Here is a 24081-nt window from a genome sequence, read left to right on the forward strand (position 1 = left end):
TGAATGGACTACTTTTACAATATTTTGTGTTGTATTATGTATTACTTGTACTATGTGTGTGTGTTTTGTTTCCTTTTCGGTTCTTGAAAGCCTTCGGTCACTTTGATATATATACATACACATAATATCTCGATAGATAGATAGATCATTTTATTTTTGGATAAAATATTTATTAAGATCATAGCCTCAGAAACTAGATACTTAAAGGTAAAGTTTCTAATTTGTGGACTAGTAGCAGGACCGAATTGTAAATATAATGACTGCTTTCACACACTGTAGTAAGTAGTGCACAAAGACGAATGGCTCAAAAGCAAACAGTCTTTAATGTCATACTCATTAAAACTCAGAAGAATCATGAAAACACAACCATACAACATAGATGATACAGGACAAGGAACTAAGGATAACTCAGGGCTTATAAGGTAATCAGAGTAGAAACAGAACTGGTGTCTAGAACTAATTAACAACCAACGAGATTAATTAGAGACAGAAACTGAGCATACATGTTAGACACACGTTTTCCTCCATTATTTGACTTAACATGATTTCACGAGGAGCCAATGTTGTTAGGCCCAGTTGAGCTGCTTATTCTTTAGCTGCAAGTGGTGTAGAAATTATATTTCTTTAATATTATTATTAATTTAAATTATATTCACCTTTAATATGTAGATACAAAAAGCATAAAGTGTTCAAAATATTTTAAGCAACACATTGTGGGACAGTGCATTGACCCACCTGTGATGACAATCTGACAGTGGGACGAGCTGCAGACACCTGACGACTCCTGTGGTTCTTCTTCATCCTCATCGTCAAGATTGATGTCAGCGATGACATCGGCACCAAGACGGGATATATACAGCATACTCTTCCTCTTCAAAGAACGGTTTTGTCTGTTCAACTGAAAGAAAGATATAGATTAGTATAATGTTTTTGGCAGACGCATTTATCCAAAGCTACCTAGAGTGCATGCAAGGTATATCTGAACCCATGACCTTGGTGTTGCCAGTATCAAGCAGTACCAATTGAGCTACAATATCGAAATGTTAATTTGCTAAGTCTTGGTAAAGAGAACGAAAATACATTGTCTTTTGACAGTGCAAAAAAAAAAATTGTGCAAAACCAGCACAAGTTAATCTAGTGAGGGCAATGTCGTCACATTTATAGAAATAATCAGAGATCAAAATGACACCTGTAATACCACAAATGATATAAAACCCAAGCCGGTGATTTTCTGCATTTGCCTCAGAGTGAAAAGATATGAGAAATCAAATCAGCAGCATGTAGACAGACCAGCCCACTGGAACCCCAGCGGGTGCCCATGCAATTCCCCTCAATCACAAAGCCATACACACACAGCACGAACACTCTGGAAAAGAGCAATAATCAGGGGCAAAATAATAGACATTTCATTACACGTATGCAGGGGCAGCAGCAGCAGACACTCCTGTTTTCATAAATAATTACAGCATTCTATCAGGTACGGACACGAACCCCCACCATCGCAACATGTACATAACTGCATCCGAGACATTTTTACCTTTCTGAACATCCAATTAAAGTAATTTAAGACTGGTCATTCACACTTCAATTAGGGAGTCCACTTAATGGAAACTCAGAGAGCCAATGGGGGTGGAGGTATGTAAATTAGTCCCGGATGACATTCCGGTCAGAAAGAGAAAAAGAGTGGGAGGCAGGGATAAAATGCCCCCTCTTTAACGAGCCTTTATTAATGACATCCAAGTGAGGACACACAGCACGTGAATCCATTTCCTGATGGAGTCCTTCCTGCTGAATGCATCTTTTAAAAACACAATCAACAACACATAATACAGGGATAAACACGCAGAAACACATGCACGCTCGCTCTGTGATAATCATCCGGCATTGATGAGAGCGCAGCGGCAAAATTACACAGTGGCAGAAATCAGACGTGCGTCCTGAGGTGGCCAGGCCCCTCATCTCCTCTGATCACACATCAAAACAAAATGTCATGTGTTTGGATTGCACTTTGATTTGACTGCCACCACCCGCGAACCCTCATCCATTACTGCTTTTTAATTCAAAATGTTCCAGAGTTTAAGAAATTGATTATGATTTTCTTCTTTTTTTGGGGTAGATGAGGTGTCTGCCAGCCTCGGGTCTCTTGGCAGACAAAATTACAGCCATCATACATAAGAAATCATACAGCTGAAATGTAGAGACTTTTTGAGACAATTCTGCTCACCATCCTCCAATCACACCAACCAAAATTTTTGGACTCATTTAAATGTAAATTTGGAACGAGCCAATGCTGTAATTTTCACAACGTATCCTTCGCATTTTTAGGAAGGTGAGATTTCTTTTCCACCATGCATACAGAGATGCAAATCAAGTTTTCCACACTTGTTTTATAGATATTCACAAGATTAGTTCACACAAATACAGCAATCAACAAGGCAATATAAACATTTAATTTCCAGTTATTTATTTACTGTATAAGTGGGATAATATACAGTCAGCTGGTCATTGTGGCAAAATAAACCCAAGGAATGCACCAATATTACAATTCTGAATAATACTGACAAGGCGATAATTATCTTCATGTTATGGCAGATAATAGATTAAAGTAGAGTATTGCAATTTTATAAAATTTGATGTATATAAATTAAAAACAAAACAATAAAAACTAATATGAACCATTTTAAATGCTTTAACTGATACAATTTGTGCATCACAAAATCATAATCTCCCGTATGAAAATTATTTGAGTTTAAGATATGCAAATTATTACATTTAACCGCGTTATTAAATTATTAGTGTTTTTAAAGATCAACAAAGATTATAACAAATGTAAATTTTAAGATTCTATTCATCAGAGAATCCTGAAATAAAGTATCAAGGTTTCCACAAAAATTTCAAAGCATCACAACCGTTTCCAACATTGATGATAATAAATGCAGCAGCATTTAAAAAAAAAAAATCTTACGGTCATCAAACGGCAGTATAAATCAAAACTCTAGGGAGAATCAACAAGTTTAATGCAATAAAACTAGAACTTAAGAGACCAATGCAAAGCAAAGTGTTTCCTGGCTGCCTTTCAATAAAGACAGATGAGGCACTTGAGATAATTCAGCTATGTGGTGAAAAAGCAACTAGTGACAAAAACAACCGCATCCTCAATCAGACCATGTGTCCTGACAGATAGAAGTTGAGCGAACCTGTGGAGGCCAAAACCTTGCTGTTAGTTCCACAGACGTGAGGGGCTCGGTGTGGGGGTGTTCACAGAGCAGCCAGGACAAAGGGCATCTGTACCGGCTTTCATGCACAGTGGCCGCCGGCGAACACAGAACAAGCTGGGCTGTGCATTTAAGGATGTCAGGAAACCATTGATTGGTTAAATCGAGCTTTTATCCAACACATAATGCTGAGGCACAAAACGCCCAGCTGCAGGTCTATTTCCTCCGCACAAATGAAATGCTCCGCGGTCTTCCTCAACCGCAGCTTTCAGAAACTGTGATGTGACATCTGTGATGGCTTCACATACTTCAAGGAAAAAATTTTATACCTCAAGAGAATACTCTAGAACTACACTAGAAAGTGATTTTCAAGAAATGGCAGGAACAATAATCTTTTTCGACCATGCTAAATAACCAAGAACCACAGGGTTTTATCATCTCAGTCTATTTTGTCATATACAAAAATGAAAGTCCGTTTTCCTTTGCGCGGTAAAACGTCTTCTTTTCTTGGAAAAAGAAAGACGTCACAAGACAGCTAGCCTGCTTCTAAAAACGCAGGACAGCAGTGTCCTTTTTTAACCTAAAGACTATTTTCTCCTGGTCTTTATCTCTTTTATCTGTGTCTTTATTCCTTTCACTGCTACTGTTCTCTCATTTCTCTCTCTGTGTGTGGTGATCAGCGCTCATCATCGACAGACAGCAGAAGATAGTTGATTCATCCATCAGATAGACGGCAATGAGCCGGTAATCGTTCCCGCTAATTTGCCTCACACCTGGGCTTTTAGAGATCCATTTACCTGCTGAGCGTTCAGCGTAGATGCCACTTCCCTTTTCAGACCAGACTGAGCCTGAGCGGTGGAACCCGAAACCCGACTAAACAATTTGCTGAGCAGGGACTGATGGCAAATTGAATACTTCTGTAATGAGCGGGACCAGTGAGGTGGGCAGGCAGTCAACACCAAGATGCAGGTACACGGGAGGGAAATAATCTTAAGATTGACTTCAGCATGAACTCAATGGAGCGACTGCCCACGTGGAGTACAATTTTGTGTACTTTGCTCAGGATGGAGGAGGAAATAAATTGATGGAATGTTGGATGGATGGAGGCATGATGGATCCCAACCTATTTACCATGAAAGCCCAAGCGAAAACATATTAGAGTCTATGATTCTAGAAGTAATGTTCCTAAGAAGAGTAGAGCAAAGAAACAGAAGAAAACAGATATTAGATATTAGTATAGAATAGAATATACAATAAAAAACCAAAACCAAAAGAAGAGAATAGAATCAAAAGAAAACAATCAAATCAAACAACACAGAAAAATGTATTCAAATAAATAAGAACAGACTCAAATTAATCAGAACAGAACAGAAGAAAATTAAATTAAAAGAACAGAATGGAATCAAAAGATACAAAACAAAAGAGAATCACAAGAAACAGAACACAAATTAATGAAATGCAATGGAATTAAAAACATCAGAATTAAATACATAAGAACAGAACAAATTCAAATGAATCAGAACAGAACAGAAATAAACAGAAGATAGTTCAATGAAACAGAACAAATAGGATCAAATGAAACAGAACACAACATAATCAACTGACACAGAACACAATAAAAAAAATCTAATCAAAACAAAAACAGAATAAATAAAAAATAAATAAAAACAGAAGATAATCAAATGAAAAGAACAGAATCGAAATAAACAGAACAGAATGGAATAAAAACAACAAAAGAGAATAACATGAAACGGAACACGAGATAATTAAATAGATCAAATATTAGGAACAGAACATAATCAAATGAATTAATCAAATCAGAACAGAGGAGAATCAAATAAAACAGAACACAGAACAGAGGAGAATCAATTAAAACAGAACAGAGAATCAAATGAAACAGAACAAAACAGAATATACTCAAATGACACAGAACTGAATTAAACGCACCAGAACACAACAGAATCAAATGAAAAATAACAAAAGAGAATCAAATGACAAGAACAAAAAAAATGAATCAAATGAATCAGAACAGACGGAATCAAAAGAAACTGAACAAAAAAAGAATCAAATGAATCAGAACAGACGGAATCAAAAGAAACTGAACAAAAGAGAATCACATGAAACAGAGAATCACATGAAACAGAACAAGAAAATTTAATGAAACAGATTCAAATCAAACAAAAAAGAACGAAATAATGTATCAGAACAGAACAGAATGAAATAAATCAGAACATAATCAATTCACACAGAACCCAACGGAACAGAATCAAATAAATCAGAAAGGAGGAGAATCAAATGCAATAGAATAAAACAGAACAGACAATCATAACTTTATTGTAAAACCTCACCTTTGAAGCCAAAGCTTCTACACTCTCTCTGCATGTCTTCTCGATCTCTAGATTCTCCTGAATGTTGTTCACCTCCTCTATCACCCTGTGTGACACTAAAGACAAGAAATATGTCAAATATTTTGATGGTTTCTTCAATGCAATCACACTACAGTTGTCACTACAGGCAAGCACACAGCTAATTTTCACACACTGTCATGCACACACTGAACCAGTCAGAAGAGTACGACATCATGACATTCATAGACAAGGTCACAACATCATACAATTACCCTGTCCAGAGCACTGAAACTTAGAAGCTCTTTATAAGCTATTATGCTCTCCAGACACCTTTAACACAAGTTGACTTGGGACATTTAGTGTACAAAACAGCTGGAACCACAGTCTATGTGGTGAACACACAATCTCAGTAAGGATTTGAATGGTTTGAATAGTTGCTGTCATAGCACTCATAGTAGTCTTCTGTAGTGTGACATGTTGTACTTCATCTAAAACTAAAAATCTTTCTAATTCTTTTATACCCCAGTAATTATTATACATGCCTTTTCAATAATCTAATGTTAATTTAAAGATTAATATGGACTTGGATTTTGTATCCACCCATCTGTCACTCTATAGGACTATTTCAGTTTTCCAACATCTGCTGCATATTTGAACTTTTTCCAACAGTGACTATATGATTTTGATACATATTTTCACACTGGAGACAATTGAGGGACTCATATTACAACTATTACAAAAGGCGCAAACTTTTACTGATGCTCAAAAAGGAAACATGATGAATTAATAGAGGAGGAGTGATAATCCGTTTTTTTTTTTGTGTGGTTTCGGAATTTGAACCCACTATGTGTGTGTGTGTGTGTGTGTGTACAGTAACTGTCAAAAGTTTGGGAACATTTTTTTTTTTTTTCAAAGAAGTCTCGGTTACATTTTATTTGTAATTATATATTTAAAGGGGTCCTATAATGCCCTTTTCACAAGATGTACAATACGTCTCTGATGTCCCCAGAGTGTGTATGTGAAGTTTTAGCTCAAAATATCACACAGATATCTTTTTTATAGCATTTTAAAATTTTCACTTTTTGAGGTTGAGCAAAAATGCGCTGTTTTGTATGTGTCCCTTTAAATGCAAATGAGCAGCTGCTCCTGGCACAGAGGGCGGAGCTTTAAGAGCTTGTGTGTAAGTAGCTCCGATTACCTCACACAGACACGCACTGAAAATTTCAAAAACTTTTAGCTTTTTATGTTCAAACCAGTGTCAGACAAAGATGGAGAGACTCAAGAAGAAGTGACAACATCTAGAATGCAACAGTACATTTCTGAATGGTTACTTGATGAATTTATGTAGCTGATGTGGAGTTAACTATCTTCAAGTCATTTATTAGCATATTCTATCATGATAGTCAATAAATCGCGTTTCCGGGGGCGGGGTTTATGTAAATTTTAGGGTTAGTGATGTCACTAACCTGTGAAGAAGCTCATTGAAGTCCCTACCAGCAGTTTGTTGCAGTCTTTAAAAAGTTATTTCTGTAAAAGAAAATATCTCCCTTTGATTTGAACTTTGAGCGTCGTAACTTTGCAAATGTTGTTTAGGCTCAAACAGCAACATTACACACTAACTAAAGTTAAAAAAGTGAAATCATATTCAACCACATCTTTAAGTACTGAGTAATATTAATTAACAACATGTGCTTACTATAGGGTTAGGGTAGGATTAGGATTTGGTTGAGGATTAGTTGTATGTAATTATGGATAATTTACTGTTACTATGGTAAACATATGTAACAAAGACACTGTAAAATAAAGTGTTACCAAAGACTCTTATGCACACCAAGGCTGTGTTTATTTAATAAAAAATACAGTAATATTTCAAAATATTATTAGAATATATAAAATAACTGTTTTCTATTTGAATATATTTTAAAATGTAATTTATTCCAGTGATGATAAAGCTGCATTTTCAGCATCATTACTCCAGTCTTCAGTGTCACATTATCCTTAAGAAATCATTCTAATATGTTGATTGTCTGCTCAAGAAACATTTTTCTTATCGTTATCAATATTGAAAATTTTCGGTTGTGCCTAAAAAAAATTGTGGAAATGGTGATACTTTTTTCAGGATTCTTTGATGAATATGAACAGCATTCATTTGCATTTATTAAATGTATTTATTACATTTATTAAATCATTTATTAAATAGAAATCTTTTGTAACATTATAAATGTCTTCACTGTCACTATCAATTTAATACATCCATAATGAATAAAAGTATTAATTTATCTCTTTTGAAATCTTAAAGCAAATGTTTTAATGGTATCATGCTTTCCACAAAAATGTTAAGCAGTAAAAACAGTTTTTAACATTGTAATTATATTTCACAATATTATAGTTTTTACTGTATTTTTGATTAAATAAATGCAGCCTTGGTGAGCATAAGAGACTTCTTTCAAAAACCGACCCCAAATATATCTTGATGCTGAAAAGGGTTAATGCCATCTTATATAGGAACATCTATTCAGACTCTCTTTTCTGTTGTATCACTTCTTCACCTTGGCCTTCATACAGCTATTGTCTGCTGTGTATATCTGTTCAAGTAAGCTAAATCCTGCCCTTTGTACAGATCCTATAGGAATGGGAGACTGAGATCAACACAGGCCTGTCTAGCCGAGCTTATTGTTTGGATTAATAGTGTTATCTCTGAAGTTTCCTCTGCAAATGCAAGAACCTTCAAACTCCCACAGTGTCTCCAAAGATTCTGTCCTTTCGAAAATATTTGTAAATGCTCAAGATTAGTCTCTCGCGCACAAAAAGAGTCCCAAAACAAGACGGATTGAAAGGAAACTTTCAAAATTTGAAAACGCAGTCAGTCTGACGAACAGCCGCAATCTATCAGCTAAAAAAGGCGGAAGATGGAGAGATGGAAGAGGCAGCCGCTCTTAACGCCCGGAGCTCTTACCTTATTTGTGTCCGTAATCACCAGAGACTGGCCACGGACCAGCTCACAGCCTCTTAACTAATTACACATTGTGGTTGAGAGGCAAAAACAGGAATTAGCACCATCACGGCTAGCGGCTGCCTCCCAATGACACCTAATTAAAACTTGATGAACGCCCGTGTCTGCGATATCCAAGTTCCCGCTGTAAGCCTTTCCCTGTCACTCATTAAACAGTACTTAGCTGTAAGGATGGAAGTAAAAAATCTACCAACACAATATTGGCAATATGGTGGTAGTGGGAAGTGGGATGGTGATGGTAATAACAATGGTAATACATAATAAACGGTTACTTTGTTTACGCATACACACACATACACATAACCACACTCACACCCGCACACATACACACTTAAACACTTAAATCACTCTTGTCACTGCTGGAAGTATGGATTTACAAGATTGCTCACTACTGCACTATGTTGGTTTGTTTGTATGTATGCCTGATTGTTAAATAAAAAAAAAAAAAAAAAAAAAAAAAAATTAAGGGACAGAATGAAATAATGGGAAAAAAAAAAAAAAAAAAAAAAAAAAAAAAAAAAAAAAATAAACAGTACTTAGCTGCCAGTTGGTCTCCCTCCACCCAATCTTTCATCCCTCTCTCTTTTGGTAGTACTAGCACTAAGTGACAGGTTAATTGTAATAGCAGCTACACATAAACCGGGCTAAGTGTGAGGCAGTTGCGGAGCAGGAGGGGGAGACTTCACACGTCAGGCTTGGCAGCTTTAATTGTAAGTTTTAGCCTCCCCATCAACGTTGCATCTTCAAATCTCTTTCTTCTCGCGCGGTTCCTCGTGCACGCGTCTTCTCAGAGACAGACAGTGATTACGTGCACGAGGACGCAGAGTATAATGCTATCGGGGCTGCGTGTTGGAGAAGTGAATTAGAGCCTCTGATGCTGTTTCTACAGCGCCGAGCTTGAGGGGGCAGATGCCTTTGTGGTCTTATCATTAGAACACAATGGTCATGTTGTCATCAACCTTGCCATCTCCAATTGAAAAGACATGATTGTGTGTTGGGGGCTTTTTCCTTGCTCGCTCGCTCGTTCGCTCACCACTCCCCCCCCCAACCCCCCACCCCCCCCACCTAGCCAGCCTCCCTCCCGGTCGCTTTGCGCTGAATAGAAGCAATTTTCAGAGAGCTATGAAATCACGTAATAGCTCCTAATATGCAGCTGCTCTGCTAGAAGCTGCAGCCACTATTTAAGTGGAAGTCATACACAATACGTGTTTATAGCGGAGGAAACATGAGCAAAGGCCAAGATTATTCACAAAAACACACACTCTTCTGTATCAAATAATGATCTATTTCGTGCATTAAAATGAGAACGTAATGGATTTTTTTCCCCTCCTACCCAACACCGGCGGCCATTTGTTGTGCTTTTTGAAATTTCGCCTTTTAATTCACGTGTTTGAATTCCATGTTTCCCCAGCGAAGAAAAAGAAGGTGACATTTGTATAGATGTGCGAGAGAGGTGAAGTGCGGCAATTTGGCGAGGAAGGGACCACAGAAAACCCCATTTGAGACTGAAACCTTTCGCTTTTCCCCTCATTCAGGTATGTGTGATTGATATCAACTAGGGATGCTCCGATCAGGATTTTTGCAGCAGATACTGACTTCCATTTTATTGTCATCATGATCGGCCGATACCGATCCCGATCTTACAAGCTTTATATAACTTATACAAGTCAACTCTCTGTTGACTGTAACTGTTAACCCCTTATACCTTGAAAGCATTTTTAACGATTTAATGCAATTTCAATTGGCATACTTAAAGTAATGGTCTATAACTCTACAAAAAAAAGTATAATTTTTTTTGTAGATGCGCCTGCTTTTAAAGGGAATGTGAGATGACGCTCTGATTGGTTTATTGCACGTTACGCCCAAACCACACCTATGAGTAATGTAGCTACTTCAGACCAAACCATTTTAGATTTGAGTCGGGCGCAAGAGTCCCGAGCCCCCGAGATCCGCCCACAAAGTTACTTGCGTTTCACGTTTGATACTTGCGTTTCAGATCGTTAAAATAGAGCCCTAAACTTCAGACTATAAGAGCGAAACGGTCGATATCTCCAAAAGGAATATTCTAGATGTGAATTTGGGACCTCATGTAAAAACATCGTATTATTTAAAGTCCCAGTGTGGTAAAAAATATAGTTTTTAATGTTGTTTATATGTCTATGAACTAAAAGCAAATGTTTTGAGATATCAACCTAAAATCTGGAACACAACTTGGCTAACAATTTTTGGCTTTGATTTTCTTGCAGTTTTAGAGTACAACATAAATGAAAATATATGTTTTAAATTAAATATGAATAATACATTTTTTACATTGTATATTTTCATATTCTCAAACTTCTATAACTTTTTGTCTATTTCAATTTCTTAATTTATTTCACTTCTAAAAAAATATGCCAAATGTCTTCTTTAAAACAAGACCAATCTTACTTCTATATTCCAAAGCATTCTTGAATTACAACCATTTAATCCATTTAAGTGACACTTAAGGGGTTTTAAACAACAACTCCAATTGCTTAGATTTAGAGCAGTCTGAATAACATTAAAACATGTCTTGTTGGAAAACAGGGAAATGATGGTTAAGGAATAACTAGGTGTGTCTATATGGAACAGTGTCATAGTTCTTGGAAGATTCTGAGATCAAAGTCCAAAAGAGCAAAGCGCACAGCCAGTATTTTCCACAGAAATCGGAGCAGTCTTTAACTGCGTTTCCACTGCAGGACCTTTCCCCAGGAACAAGGGACTTTGGGGTGGTACTCTGTGTGTTTCCACCGCAAGAACCAGTGTCTAAATGAAGTTCTGGGTAAATATTTCCCCCTCCGAAAGCAGTGGGGATTTCTTTAAGACTGCAAGGGAAGCTCGGCTACTCCTATAATCTCAAAAAAATTATTGTCAAATATCTTAACATTTTATTGACTAAAGTAAAAATGCGTCAGAACACGTTCATCTCGAAGACGAGTTCGTTCAGAATCAGCTACATATAGCAGGTCGGCTGACTCGATTTCCTTTTCATACATTCCCGTAGCGTCACAGTGCATTTCCCTTCTGAAGCCTAGCGTCCATTGACTTCAATGGGGCAGCTTTAAACAGAACTACTAGACAGTCTAGACAAAACTAGACAAAACTAGACAGTCATTGGATAAATGCTGCGATTATGTCCCGCCCACGGATGCTCTGTGTCTCTGGGGGTGAATGTAGGAGTGGGCTGGCCTGAACTCCGGGCTTCTGCGTGATGATTGGAGGGTCTGTAGAAAGACTGCATCTCCTTTTGATTGACAGCGATTTTGTACTATAAAAAGTCGCTGACGCTGAAGCTATTCGAGCTCAGTCCCATCGCGGATTTTACAAGTGTAGTCGAAAGACAAACTGCTGCAACCTATTTCTTGGTTTTTGCTTGGAGAAAATGCTAACCAATTTTCATCAGAAATTTCACACAATTATACAACACAATCCTTGTTTCAGTTTAACCTAATTCCCACATTTCCTCCATCGAGTTTAATATCTTTTGTCCATTCATTCATTCATTCCATTAGGCTAGGCAATAAATAAATGGACAATTTTTATGATGTAGGCCGAAAGTTAGCTTCCCCGCTTTGGAAGACCAGCAGATGCCACTGTCCGAAAGTCCCTGCTTGCGAGGTAGTACTTTTTCAACAATGGAGTTTAAAAAATACGACCGATGGACCGACGACGAGGTTCAGGCTTTATTAAAGGGTTAGTTCACCCAGAAATGAAAATTCTGTCAGTATTTACTCACCCTCATGTTGTTCCAGCCCCGTAAGACCTTCGTTCATCTTCGGAACACGAATTACTATATTTTTGATGAAATCTGAGAGGATTTCTCCATAGGCAGATCACTTCTCCATAGGCTTCTTAAGGGATTGAAGCTTGCCAGCCCCTAAAAGTTATTAAAGATATCGTTAAAATAGTCCACGTGACCACAGTGACTCAATCTTAAGTTTATCAAGCGACGAGAATACTTTGTGCGCAAAAAAAATAAAGACTTTATTTCAACTATTCATTTCCTACTCTGTGGGCCTCTAGTCAGTTAACTTAGTATGATAGCGTAGAGCTACGTCACACGTAGGCCCACTAATGGCCGACGCTGGTCATGTGTGTGATGCGTGTGACGTACAATAACAGAAGAACTGCGCTATATCCTTTACTGTCTATGGCTATATCACTAGTGAACTGACTCGAGGCCTACAAAGAAGGAAACGAATAGTTGAAATAAAGTCGTTATTTATTTATTTTTTGTGCACAAAAAGTATTCTCGTCGTTTGATAAACTTAAGATTGAGTCACTGTAGTCACTTGGACTATTTTAACGATATCTTTAATAACTTTTAGGGGCTGGCAAGCTTCAATTCCTTAAGAAGCCTATGGAGGAGTGAGACAGCTCCAAGATTTAATCAAAAATATCATAATTCGTGTTCCGAAGATGAACGAAGGTCTTACGGGGTTGGAACAACATGAGGGTGAGTAAATACTGACAGAATAAACATTTTTGGGTGAACTATCCCTTTAAGCTTAAATTCAGAGGATGAAATCCAGCTTGAACAGTAAAGTAGCGCATAGTCCTACATCACTGGACTAATTTGCCTTATCTTTACGGTACTTTTAGACTGCGGTGGAAACGCAGACAGCAACAGGTCTGGGGGAAAAAAAGTTCCGGGGACAAATTGTTCCGGGTAATTTAGGTGGAAACGCAGCTTTTGTAAATGTTTTAATGTACTACACAGAAAGATGTCAATGGATGGGCATTAATTGAATTTGAGAAGTTATAATGAGATAAATCTAAGATCTTTAAAACCAACCTTGTTCAAATTCTTTCAACTTCCGTAAGGCCTCATCTCTCTCCTCTTGCATTTTTTTACACTGAAACAAAATTAAATACAAATATAGAGTATATTATACTGATAGAAAAGATTTTTATTTAAAAGAACATCTACATTTATTTTATTAAAAGCAAACCCTCCGAAATATTATTTTAAATGTATAGATCACCCAAAAATTTAAATGGTGTCATCATTTACTAAACTTAAACAAAATGGTTCACCCAAAAATGAAGATTCTGTTATCATTTACTCACCCTCGTGTCGTTCCAAACCCATATTTGTATATTTTGTAACAAAATCTGAGAATTTTCATTTTTGGGTGAACTATCCCTTGTGGGTCTGTAATTTTTTTAAATGTTTTTGAAAGAAATCTCTTGCCTTATTTGATCAAAAATACAGTAAATACTATAAACGATTATTACAATTTAAAATAATGGTTTTCTATTTTTATACATCCTTAAAATTTAATGTATTCATGTGATGGCAAAGCTGAATGTTAAGCAGTCTTCAGTGTCACCTGATCCTTCAGAAATCAGTCTAATATACTGATTTTATGCTCAAGAAACATTTCTTATTATTATCACAGCTGTGCTGTTTAATATTTTTGTGGAGACCGTAATTTTTTCAGGATTATTTGATGAATTGAAGGTTCAAAAGTTTTCGACAGACTGCTGAAAAATATTTAAAGATAAAACTACTTACAAAACTAAAAACTATTAAAAATATAATTTGAAGATTTTCAAAATTTAATTTTGGGAACTATCCCTTTAAGACCACACACAGATGTTGTAGAAGTGCAAAAAACAAAAGAAATAGGTGAAAGAAAGGACAGCATGACAACAAACGTCTTACCTCCTTTTTGATTTTCTCATGTTCTCTTTGGAGGCTTTCATACTGGAGAATTACTGCAGAAATACAAGGGCGCCAGTTAAACATCTCACAAGTCACAACTTCCCAAGAACTACAGTCAGTTAACACAATTTCAATACATTAGAGAGATCAAACTCAAGAGGAAACTTTTACTGCAATAGCTCACAACTCATGTCCAGCATGAGGATTGCTCATGGAAACTAACACTTATCGACACAAAAGTATTTTTAATGTTGCAAAAATATATGATTACAAATAGAGGAAATTCTCTCCATGGATGAGAAATACATTTGCTGGTCAAGACAATGACAGTTGCACTCTCATATCTGTCTACATGCCGCCTGTAGTATGAATCAGCATCATCTCTACTGAATATGCATTTAATTTTAGAGCAGAAGCCATGGTCTGTAAAGGGTTTACAAACCACACTGAGTCTGGGTTATTAATGTCACAGTGAGACAGACTATCACGGAAAAGACAGTCTCTTCAGTTTAATTTTGGTAAAGTTTCAGAGCACAGCAGAAAAATTTGAATAATCCTAATGTTCTCTGCCTCCGTTTATGAGGTCTGCAGGGCACTTTGAGCAAAAGTATATAAAGCAAATCTTGCTTGAAGATGTCTTCCAGAGAGTTGTTTACTAAACTTTTCTAATTCTAGAGGGAAATTATACATATATAGCAGTCAGGAAAATTTACTCATTTAATCCTAACAGTAACATTTGTGGGTTAAAAAAGAATTTATGTATTTTATACAGTTGAAATGAAAGTGGAGACTGTCTTAATTTCATGCAAACAGTTTTACATGGTCACATAAATGGTCACATGACTACAGATTTCAGAGATGTCTGCATCGAAGCTCCATAAAACATGCCATAATACAGACACAACTACATATTAATATTCAAAGGGCCTATATAAATCAAATATGTCATAAATAATGATCAAAATATATGTGAATATGTCAGTGGTCACATTTGTGTCCACTGGGAAACCAAAGCCCCATTTTGTAGAAGTACTGAAACTGTTTGACATAATATGGCAGATTTCTACATATAGCTACATTACAGCGAACAAGTAGAAGTAAATATGCATTTATTCTTGGTTTATCAACCACAATTTCCCCCAAAATTTCTATCGTTATTGATAAACTGAGAAATTATTTTTTCACCACTTACAAATTGTGACCAAAGATAAAGCGCATACCTTTTATAAGCTTTTTTAAATAATTTTTTTAATTTTATTTTATTGAATGCAATTTATTTTATTTGGCTATCCAATAATTAAAATACATGTGCTCACCTAGATAGGAAAAATGGAATTGCATGGGTAATCAAAAAAAGATAGCTGTCCTTTAAGACTGCCACTGCACACATAAATTTACATGAAAAACAAAAGAAATGCCAGGATGTTCAACAAAAATGTGTGTGCATGTCCAAACAAGCCTCTCAACGCAAGAGTTTACAGAATTAAAAGGCTTTACCATGTTTTCCTCTGCATGCAGAGGGGATTAAAACTACACGGTCAGAGAATGTTATACAATTTGTGTTCCACTCCAGAATTTGTTGGTTGGTAAAATATGACAGATTGTTTTCCAGATTTCTACATAACTAATATGGATTTTTCTTTCAGGGAATAAGAAAAAAAACAAGTTGATATCGAAATGACTGCTTTAACAAGAAACAAATCGACTTCATGTAGGCCTACTAACTTATACCCGTGTGTGTAGACAGTTACAAACAGTTACAGCAAGCAACACAGTTCCCATGAGATACCTGCAATATTTATGCATTTGACACCATCACCCTTACCTTGGTTGGACCGTTCTGAAACCATTTTCACTTCTTTTTGCTGTCCCGTTGACGCCATTGATAGTTCCAGAGGTTACTGATTCAAAAGTCCGATTAATCACAGCCCGAGCGACACAGGAAATGATACCTGGGCACACCTACTGTCACTCGCGCGCACCGTTAAAGTAAACATTCAACATGTTAACGATAGTTTTCACTCGAATGCTATAATTAGCCCTATTCCAGTAAAAAACAAACAAAAAAAACAACAACAAAAAAACATGATATTAGCAAAATGGCATTAAAATAATCAATTAAAAATTACTCTTTACGATTTTACTAGTGTTTCTTCAACTACGGCCAGTCAACTAAAGTTTCTAACTCTCACAAGTCAATTTACTATAGTTAAATAATCCACAGTGGTTATATAAATGTTTAACAGCAGAATTTTGTATAAAAAAATAAAAATTATAGAAAACTATTTCCAAAATCTCAAATTAATTACACAATGCTTTAACATCAGTCTGTGTCGGAAATGACGTAAACATTTATGGCGGTATAAAAGTGACAGCCATTTTATATATGCTAATAAACTATTTTATTGCTAAATTGGAAAATCAAGTACACAAATTAAAAAACAAAGTTAAAAATGTATATGTACCTTGGGTATCTTCTTTACCCATCAGGTCTCACATGTAATCTCAAGCATGTTCTTTATTGACTCCTTTCCAAACAAGAACACTAACATTTAACACACAATAATTTTATAAGTGTCCCTCTAATAAAGGTGAAAATGAGATCACCAGTGATTTGCCTAAAAAAGAATCCGCAGACAATAGCAAAACAAATTGTAATTTGACCTTAAACATGACATCTTTTACTTTTCGTAAAATCAATCCCTGGGGCAAAGAATTGCCTGAGGTGAAAGAAACACAGGATAACGACTCGGTTACTAACGTAACCTCGGTTCCCTGAGAGGAGGGAACGAGTATTGCGTAAGTAGCTTACGCTATGGGAAAACTCCTTTTCTCGAGAATATTGAAGTCTTTATGTAAAACGCATTGCAGCTGCACAGCTGACAGCAATGAACGAAGGCAGCTCGGTCATTGGCTGTGCTGCGGCAACTTGCTCGAACCAATGACGGGGCGACTCTGAATGCGCGACCAATGAGCGCGCTTCGCGCCCGCGCGTGTCAGAGCCCGCCAAGATGGGCGTGGCCAAGAGCTATATATTGGGCGCCCCGTCATGAGAGTTCTTTAGGTTAAAACGACTGAAGCGAACTAACCAAGCACAAGCACGGCAGCTTACGCAATACTCGTTCCCTCCTCTCAGGGAACCGAGGTTACGTTAGTAACCGAGTCGTTCCCTTTCGAGAGGTCTCTCCTATTGCGTAAGTAGCTTACGCTATGGGAACACCATGCAAAACGCCGTGCGTGCTGAACTTCGCCTTATGATAGCCAGAGGCAGGTGCCTGAGCTAAAAAAGCAAAGTTATCATCCAACTAGCCGGTAGAGGATGACACGGGAGTGGATTTTCACTCCTGTCCCGTCCCACTCCCATAGAAAGAAATCTTGTCCCGTCCCACTCCCAGACCAAAGTTTAAAAAATAATCCCATCCCATCCCGCTCCTGGTAAATTGACTCCCACTCCCATCCCGCTCCTGTTTAAACTGACTCCCGCTCCTGTACCGCTCCCATATACGGCAATTTTCGCTTGATGAACGAAGCGATGCTTGGCTGATTTTTTCTCGAATTTGCCTTGCAAGTGTGCTTCTTCAGACCGCTCGTCCCTGAATCACTTGCGTACTTGACTAAGACTAAGCATGTCTTACAAGCAGCGTACATTGTGCTATCACCGTCACATTCTACTCTCATAAACTTAATTAATATTTCAGACTTTCCGACCAGTTCTGTGAACTTAATAGACATGTCATTACTTCTGACTTTGCGCTGTAAATCATTTTTTGCCACATCGACTTCTCCGCGGCTGTTAGCTCCCTCCATCAACGCTCTTTGAAATCCGGCGGTGGCCGTGACAAAAAGCACTGATGGCTTCTGGGACGGCTGGGTCGTGTAGGTATTTTTTAATTGCGTTACATTGTAGGCGTATTAAAAGGAAACTACAAAATGGTGCATTTTACTTTTTTCTTTTTTTGTCGTCTTTGCTATTGGTTGATTCCCGCTCCCGTCTGCTCCCGTTAACAATTTATCCTGTACCGTCCAAATCCCGTGATTAATAGCAAAGATGACTCCCATCCTGCAGGAATCCCACAGGAATCCCGTGACCCGTGGGATTCCCGAAAAAATGTCAGCCTCTACTAGCCGGCAGAGGCGAGCTTTATATGTGGGAAAGAATACAGAGCGGCTAGAAGGCGCTCAGTGTGACACAAGCACATACATAATCTAGATACGAACTCGTAGTTCAACTAGCATCATGCTGATAGTACATTGGAATGCAGTGTCGGGACCTGTAGGTTGTAGAACCTGATAAATGTGGACGGTGAGGCCCAGCCTGCCGCCGCACAAATATCCTCGATCGGTATCCCGCTCGACCATGCCCAGGAAGAAGCCACACTCCTGGTGGAGTGTGCTTTGACTCCCCAGGGGCATTGAAGTCCCTTAGCTTCATAAGCCAGCGCTATAGCTTCAACTATCCAGTGAGAGATTCTCTGCTTTGAAACGGCGGAACCTTTCGTACGGCCGCCAAAGCATACAAACAGTTGTTCTGTCTGTCTGAATAGGGCAGAACGCTCCAAATACACTCTGAGAGCCCTAACGGGGCAGAGTAGATTAGCGTCGTGTTCGTCTGCTGGGGACGATAGCGCAGTTAGGGAGATAACCTGTGCTCTGAAGGGAGTGGTGAGCACTTTAGGAATATACCCATGTTTCGGTCTAAGGACGACCCTGCAGTCGTTAGGTCCGAATTCTAGGCAGGCAGCGCTTGTCGAAAGCGCGTGCAGGTCGCCCACTCTCTTGACCGAGGCGAGTGCCAGCAAGAGCGCAGTCTTGAGCGAGAGCTGTTTAAGGTGCACGGTTCGGAGTGGTTCGAACGGAGGCCCTTTAAGAGCGTCTAGGACAGTAGCTAGGTCCCAGATCGGCACTGAGGGGGGGCGTGAAGGGTTCATCCTCCTAGCGCCCCTTAGGAAACGAATAATTAGGTCGTTTCTTCCCAATGGACGTTCCATTACAGGGTCGTGTGATGCTGTGATGGCCGCCACATATACTTTGAGCGTGGAGGGGGCGCGGCCCGCCTCCAGAAGCCCTTGTAGAAAAGCGAGTACGTTCGTAATCTCGCATGTTTCAGGGTTCAGGCCCTTGGCATTACACCAGACACTGAACACTTTCCATTTCTGGGCATATAAGCGTCTCGTGGAGGGCGCCCGCGCCTCAGCGATGGTTTTTAGTGCTCCGCTCGTGAGGTTCCTGGGAACCCGTTGAGGGGCCATGCATGAAGGGCCCACAGATCGGGGCGGGGATGAAATATCATCCCGTTGGCCTGACTGAGGAGGTCTGGCCTCAGTGGAATCGGCCGTGGTGCAGATTGCATTTGCATCAGATCTGGAAACCATGTTTGGTTCTTCCAGAGTGGGGCTATCAGCAGCACTGCGTCTTTCTCCTCTCTGACCCGACTGATGACCTGCGGTAGCATCGCGATCGGGGGAAAGGCATATAAGGGACGGCTCGGCCAGCTCTGGGCGAGCGCATCCATGCTTTTCGTGAAGAAAAGAGGGCAGTGCGCGTTCTCCTTGGAGGCGAAGAGGTCGATCTCCGCTTTGCCAAAGGTTTTCCATAACCAGTGAATCGTCAGCGGGTTGAGAGCCCATTCTCCTGGGAGAATTTTGTCTCTGGATAGCATGTCCGCCCCCTGGTTCAGGGCACCTGGCACATGCGCTGCTCTCAGCGAGCGCAAGTTGTGCTGGGACCATAAAATGAGTCTCCTGGCCATTGAATGCATGGAGCTCGACCTGAGTCCACCCTGGCGATTTATGTACGATACTACCGTCATGTTGTCCGTTCGGACCAAGACGTGTTCGTTTCTCAGCTGTGGGAGCAGGGCTCTGAGAGCCAAAGCGACCGCTTTCATTTCCAGACAGTTTATGTGTAGGCGCTTCTCCGGGTTTGACCAAAAGCCGGAGACAGGCCTGCCCTCGTAAAGGGCCCCCCAACCTATTTTGGAGGCATCTGTCGTTATCATCTTTCTCCTTGTGTTCACACCCAGACTCACGCCTGACTGGTACCAGTCGGCGGCTTTCCAGTGCGTCAGGGCTTTTATACAGCCGTGGTTCGCTCTGATTAAAAGGTGGCCCGAACGCCACGCGTGAGTAGGGACGCGGCTCTTGAGCCAGCGTTGGAGAGGGCGCATATGCAACAATCCTAGCTGGAGTACGGCCGATGCTGAGGCCATGAGACCGAGCATCCTCTGAAACCGCTTGACGGGGGCGAGCGCGCCCGCCCTGAATGATGTTGCAAGGCGCCGGATGGTGAGCGCGCGCTCTGATGAGAGACGCGCTGTCATTTGCATCGAGTCTAGAACTATTCCCAGGAAAGAAATCCTCTGGCTGGGAGATAGTATGCTTTTTGCAAAATTGATTCTTAGACCCAGGCATTCTAAATGGCTGATAATCCAAGATCTGTGTGTTATTAACTGACTCTCTGATTGTGCTAGAATCAGCCAATCGTCGAGATAATTCAGTATTCGCACTCCCCTTCGCCTTAGGGGGGAAAGTGCTGCATCCATACATTTCGTGAATGTACGGGGAGCCAGGGACAGGCCGAACGGAAGTACTGTGTACTGGTACGACTGTCCCTCGAAAGCGAATCTCAGAAACGGCCTGTGATGAGGCGCTATTGGAATGTGAAAGTAAGCATCTTTCAGATCCACTGAGAGAAACCAATCTCCTGGGCGTACTTGCGCGAGGATATGCTTGGTTGTTAACATTCTGAACGAGCGAATCATTAGTGCTTTGTTCAGGTGTCTGAGATCTAGGATGGGGCGGAGACCGCCATCCTTTTTCGGGACGAGAAAATAGCGGCTGTAAAAACCTGCCTCGCTCAGAGAGGGGGGAACAGTTTCCACAGCACCCTTTTCTATTAGTTTGCGCACCTCGGTGCGTAGAACATGTGAGCACTCTTTTCTCACTTTCGTCTCGACCACAGTCGTAAAACGTGGTGGTCTGCGAGCGAACTGGAGCGAGTATCCGTGCTTTACTATATTCAATACCCATTTCGGCATATCTGGAATATTTTCCCATGCCGCTGCGTGTACAGATATGGGCTGAATACAGGCTAGGGGCGGGCCGCTGTGACGCAGGGACCCGGCCAGCGAATCGCCTGAGCTCATAGCTCTCAGAGGCGCGGGCGCGCGCTGAGCAGCTGAGTGAATGGGCGCGTGTGTGATTACAGCAGCGTGCGCTGTGTCTGTAAAACTCGCAGCCTGGGCTGGGGTTGTGTTTGACACTGTAAGGACAGTGTTTATAAGTGGGGGTGCATAAACAGTGGTAGGCACACGCGTCACTTTTATAATGTTTCCCGCTTTTACTGGGGATGAATTTATAACTGTGTGAACAGTGCTTGTGTGTAGTGGTGCGTACATGACCGTAGGCACGTGATCTACATTCATGGGGTGCGCAGCTTGAGCTGGGAATGAATTTGGCACTGTTTTGACAGTATCTGGGAATGCACACCTTGTGGACATGTGAACCCTTAGTGACACAGGCAGAAAAAGACTCTTTTTGTGTTTTCTGTGCGTCGCCGTAAAAACGGCGTTTGTTTGCAGGTGAGCGAGCTCTGTGACTGGCCCATTGACTGCTGTATGAACATATCCAGCCGCCTGTAAGGGGACTGGGTAATGCTTGAGCTTTTGCAGAGAGAGTGGTCCGGCTTTTGCGAGACACGCACTCTCTCTTTTCATTCTTGTGGCTAGGACGGCTTTCGAGGCTCGGGGTTCAGCACAATCTTGGGCCGAGGACCCCGTCGCTCAGAAGGCGGCTTGCGGTTGTGAGAGCGCGAGCGGCGTCGAGCGTCAGCCTGAGGCGCGGGCTGAGAGGCGGTGGGGGCTGTTCTAGCCCGCTGCGGCTGCGGCGGCCTCTGTCTGCTCTGCGATGAGCTGGAGCGCTTGGGCAGGAAATGCCGCATAGCTTGTGAAGCATTCTGGGCCTCAGTGAAGCGTTCGGCGAAACCCTTAACCGCCGGTCCAAACAGCCCGCTGGTGGAGATAGGCGCGTCGAGAAATGGCGCCTTATCCGCGTCCTTCATCTCAGTCAGAGTCAACCACAGATGGCGCTCGAGAACAGTCAAATTAGCCATGGCACGGCCGATAGACTGGGCGGTGGCCTTCGTGGCTCGCAGGGCTATGTCAGTCGCGCTGCGTAGGTCCTTAAAGGCTTCGGGTTCGGGGCCAGACTCGTCCATAGAGCGGAGAAGCTTGGCTTGGAACACTTGAAGTACCGCCATAGAGTGAAGCGCTGATGCAGCTTGGCCGGCGGCGGCGTAGGCGCGACCGGCGAGAGCTGAAGTAGTGCGGCAGGGCTTCGAGGGGTGGGAAGCTTTGGCTTTCCATCCGGTGGTGGAGGGCGGGCAGAGATGATTGGCCACGGCCTCCTCGAGGGGCGGTGTTCCCTCGTAGCCTCTTTCCTTCGCGCCGTCCACAGAGGAGAGCGAGGAAGAAAAAGAAGGCTTTAGGCGCGCAGAGTGGGGGGCTTTCCACGACTTGGTGAGTTCGTCGTGAACTTCCGGGAAGAAGGGAGAAGGCCTTTGCCGAGGGGCCTGCTGGCGCCCCTGCAGAAACCACTCATCCAGTCGGCTCCGGGTTGGTTCTTCGGGAGAAGACCAATCGAGCCCGAGGTCTTCCACGGCCTTAGAGAGAACGCGGATAATCTCGCTATCCATGGTGGAGCCCCCGCTCGCGCTAGCTAGCGTCGACGGGGCGGGGTCGAGAGTGGAGCCCGGCCAGTCGTCCGATGCAGCGTCGATTGACAAGCTGTCATCCATTCCCCCGTCGTCCTCGGACGCGCCGAAAGTCACAAGGCCCACCGCTCTGCTAGAGGGGTGTGGGTCCGGCTGGGTGAACTGAACCGGCGGTGGGGAAGGCAAGAGCGGCGGTGAAGCACGCGGAGACTGGCTCGGCGTGACGTCACTGAGCTCAGGTTCAGGAAGCCTCTGTGAGCGGCGCTTTTTCTTAGTGCGCGGCTCGAACAGAGGGATGGCGGCGATGGGCTCGCTCACGGCGAAAGCGGCGAGGCGAGCCCGCAGTGCGGAGAGACCCAGGTCGTCACATTCGGGGCATCCGCCCTTGGTCAAAGCAGCTTCTGCGTGGTCCCGGCCCAGGCAGCGAGCGCAGATGATGTGACGATCCCCGTCCGGGAGAAGGTCTCTGCACGACGCGCAGGAAGGCATTTGAAACAACGCCTTGGAAAATTTGCTCTTTTACAAGTGTCGCAGAGCGAACAGATGTAAATACTTGCGTGAGCAGTACGCCGGATGGCTCAGTAGGATCGCGTTAGAAGGCGGCTGAAGGTGCCGACGTCCTCGTAGCAAATCCCGCTGGTATGCTTTTCGACGGCGAAGCTTCAATAATCCGGAGGATCCAGCGAAGAAGGTGTTCGCTGAAGGAGATTAAATCTAAAGAACTCACGGGGCGCCCAATATATAGCTCTTGGCCACGCCCATCTTGGCGGGCTCTGACGCGCGCGGGCGCGAAGCGCGCTCATTGGTCGCGCATTCAGAGTCGCCCCGTCATTGGTTCGAGCAAGTTGCCGCAGCACAGCCAATGACCGAGCTGCCTTCGTTCATTGCTGTCAGCTGTGCAGCTGCAATGCGTTTTACATAAAGACTTCAATATTCTCGAGAAAAGGAGTTTTCCCATAGCGTAAGCTACTTACGCAATAGGAGAGACCTCTCGAAAGGGAACTGAAAGTACTATATATTGATGTGAAAACTGTTATCTTGGTAGAAAGTCCCGCCAGACACAAATTAATGTTACTGTTATTATGACACAAAAATGAAGCAGTCAGCCAA

General features: G+C 41.5%; 1 protein-coding gene across 3 annotated transcripts in view; it reads right to left on the reverse strand.

Moving 5' to 3' along the window:
- The window catches only part of shtn1 (shootin 1), a 28849-nt gene extending 12561 nt beyond the window's left edge, over positions 1 to 16288 (reverse strand). For 2 of the 3 annotated variants that reach the window (XR_013206644.1, XR_013206643.1), the window contains exons 1-5: positions 16088 to 16288; positions 14263 to 14315; positions 13390 to 13450; positions 5564 to 5658; positions 736 to 898 (exon numbers count right to left, since the gene is read on the reverse strand). Coding sequence is in view for 1 of the 3 variants with exons in the window: in XM_077239384.1 (XP_077095499.1) it covers positions 736 to 898; positions 5564 to 5658; positions 13390 to 13450; positions 14263 to 14315; positions 16088 to 16145 (430 nt within the window). In the remaining 2 variants the exon portion in view is untranslated. The remainder of the gene's footprint in view (positions 1 to 735; positions 899 to 5563; positions 5659 to 13389; positions 13451 to 14262; positions 14316 to 16087) is intronic. The other variant, XM_077239384.1, reaches the window with a different exon arrangement.
- Between the last annotated feature and the right edge of the window lie 7793 nt (positions 16289 to 24081).

Source organism: Siphateles boraxobius, unplaced genomic scaffold (assembly GCF_051911475.1).
Source record: "Siphateles boraxobius isolate OS27281-9 unplaced genomic scaffold, OSU_SipBor_1 22, whole genome shotgun sequence".
In the NCBI taxonomy this organism is placed as follows: Eukaryota; Metazoa; Chordata; class Actinopteri; order Cypriniformes; family Leuciscidae; genus Siphateles; species Siphateles boraxobius.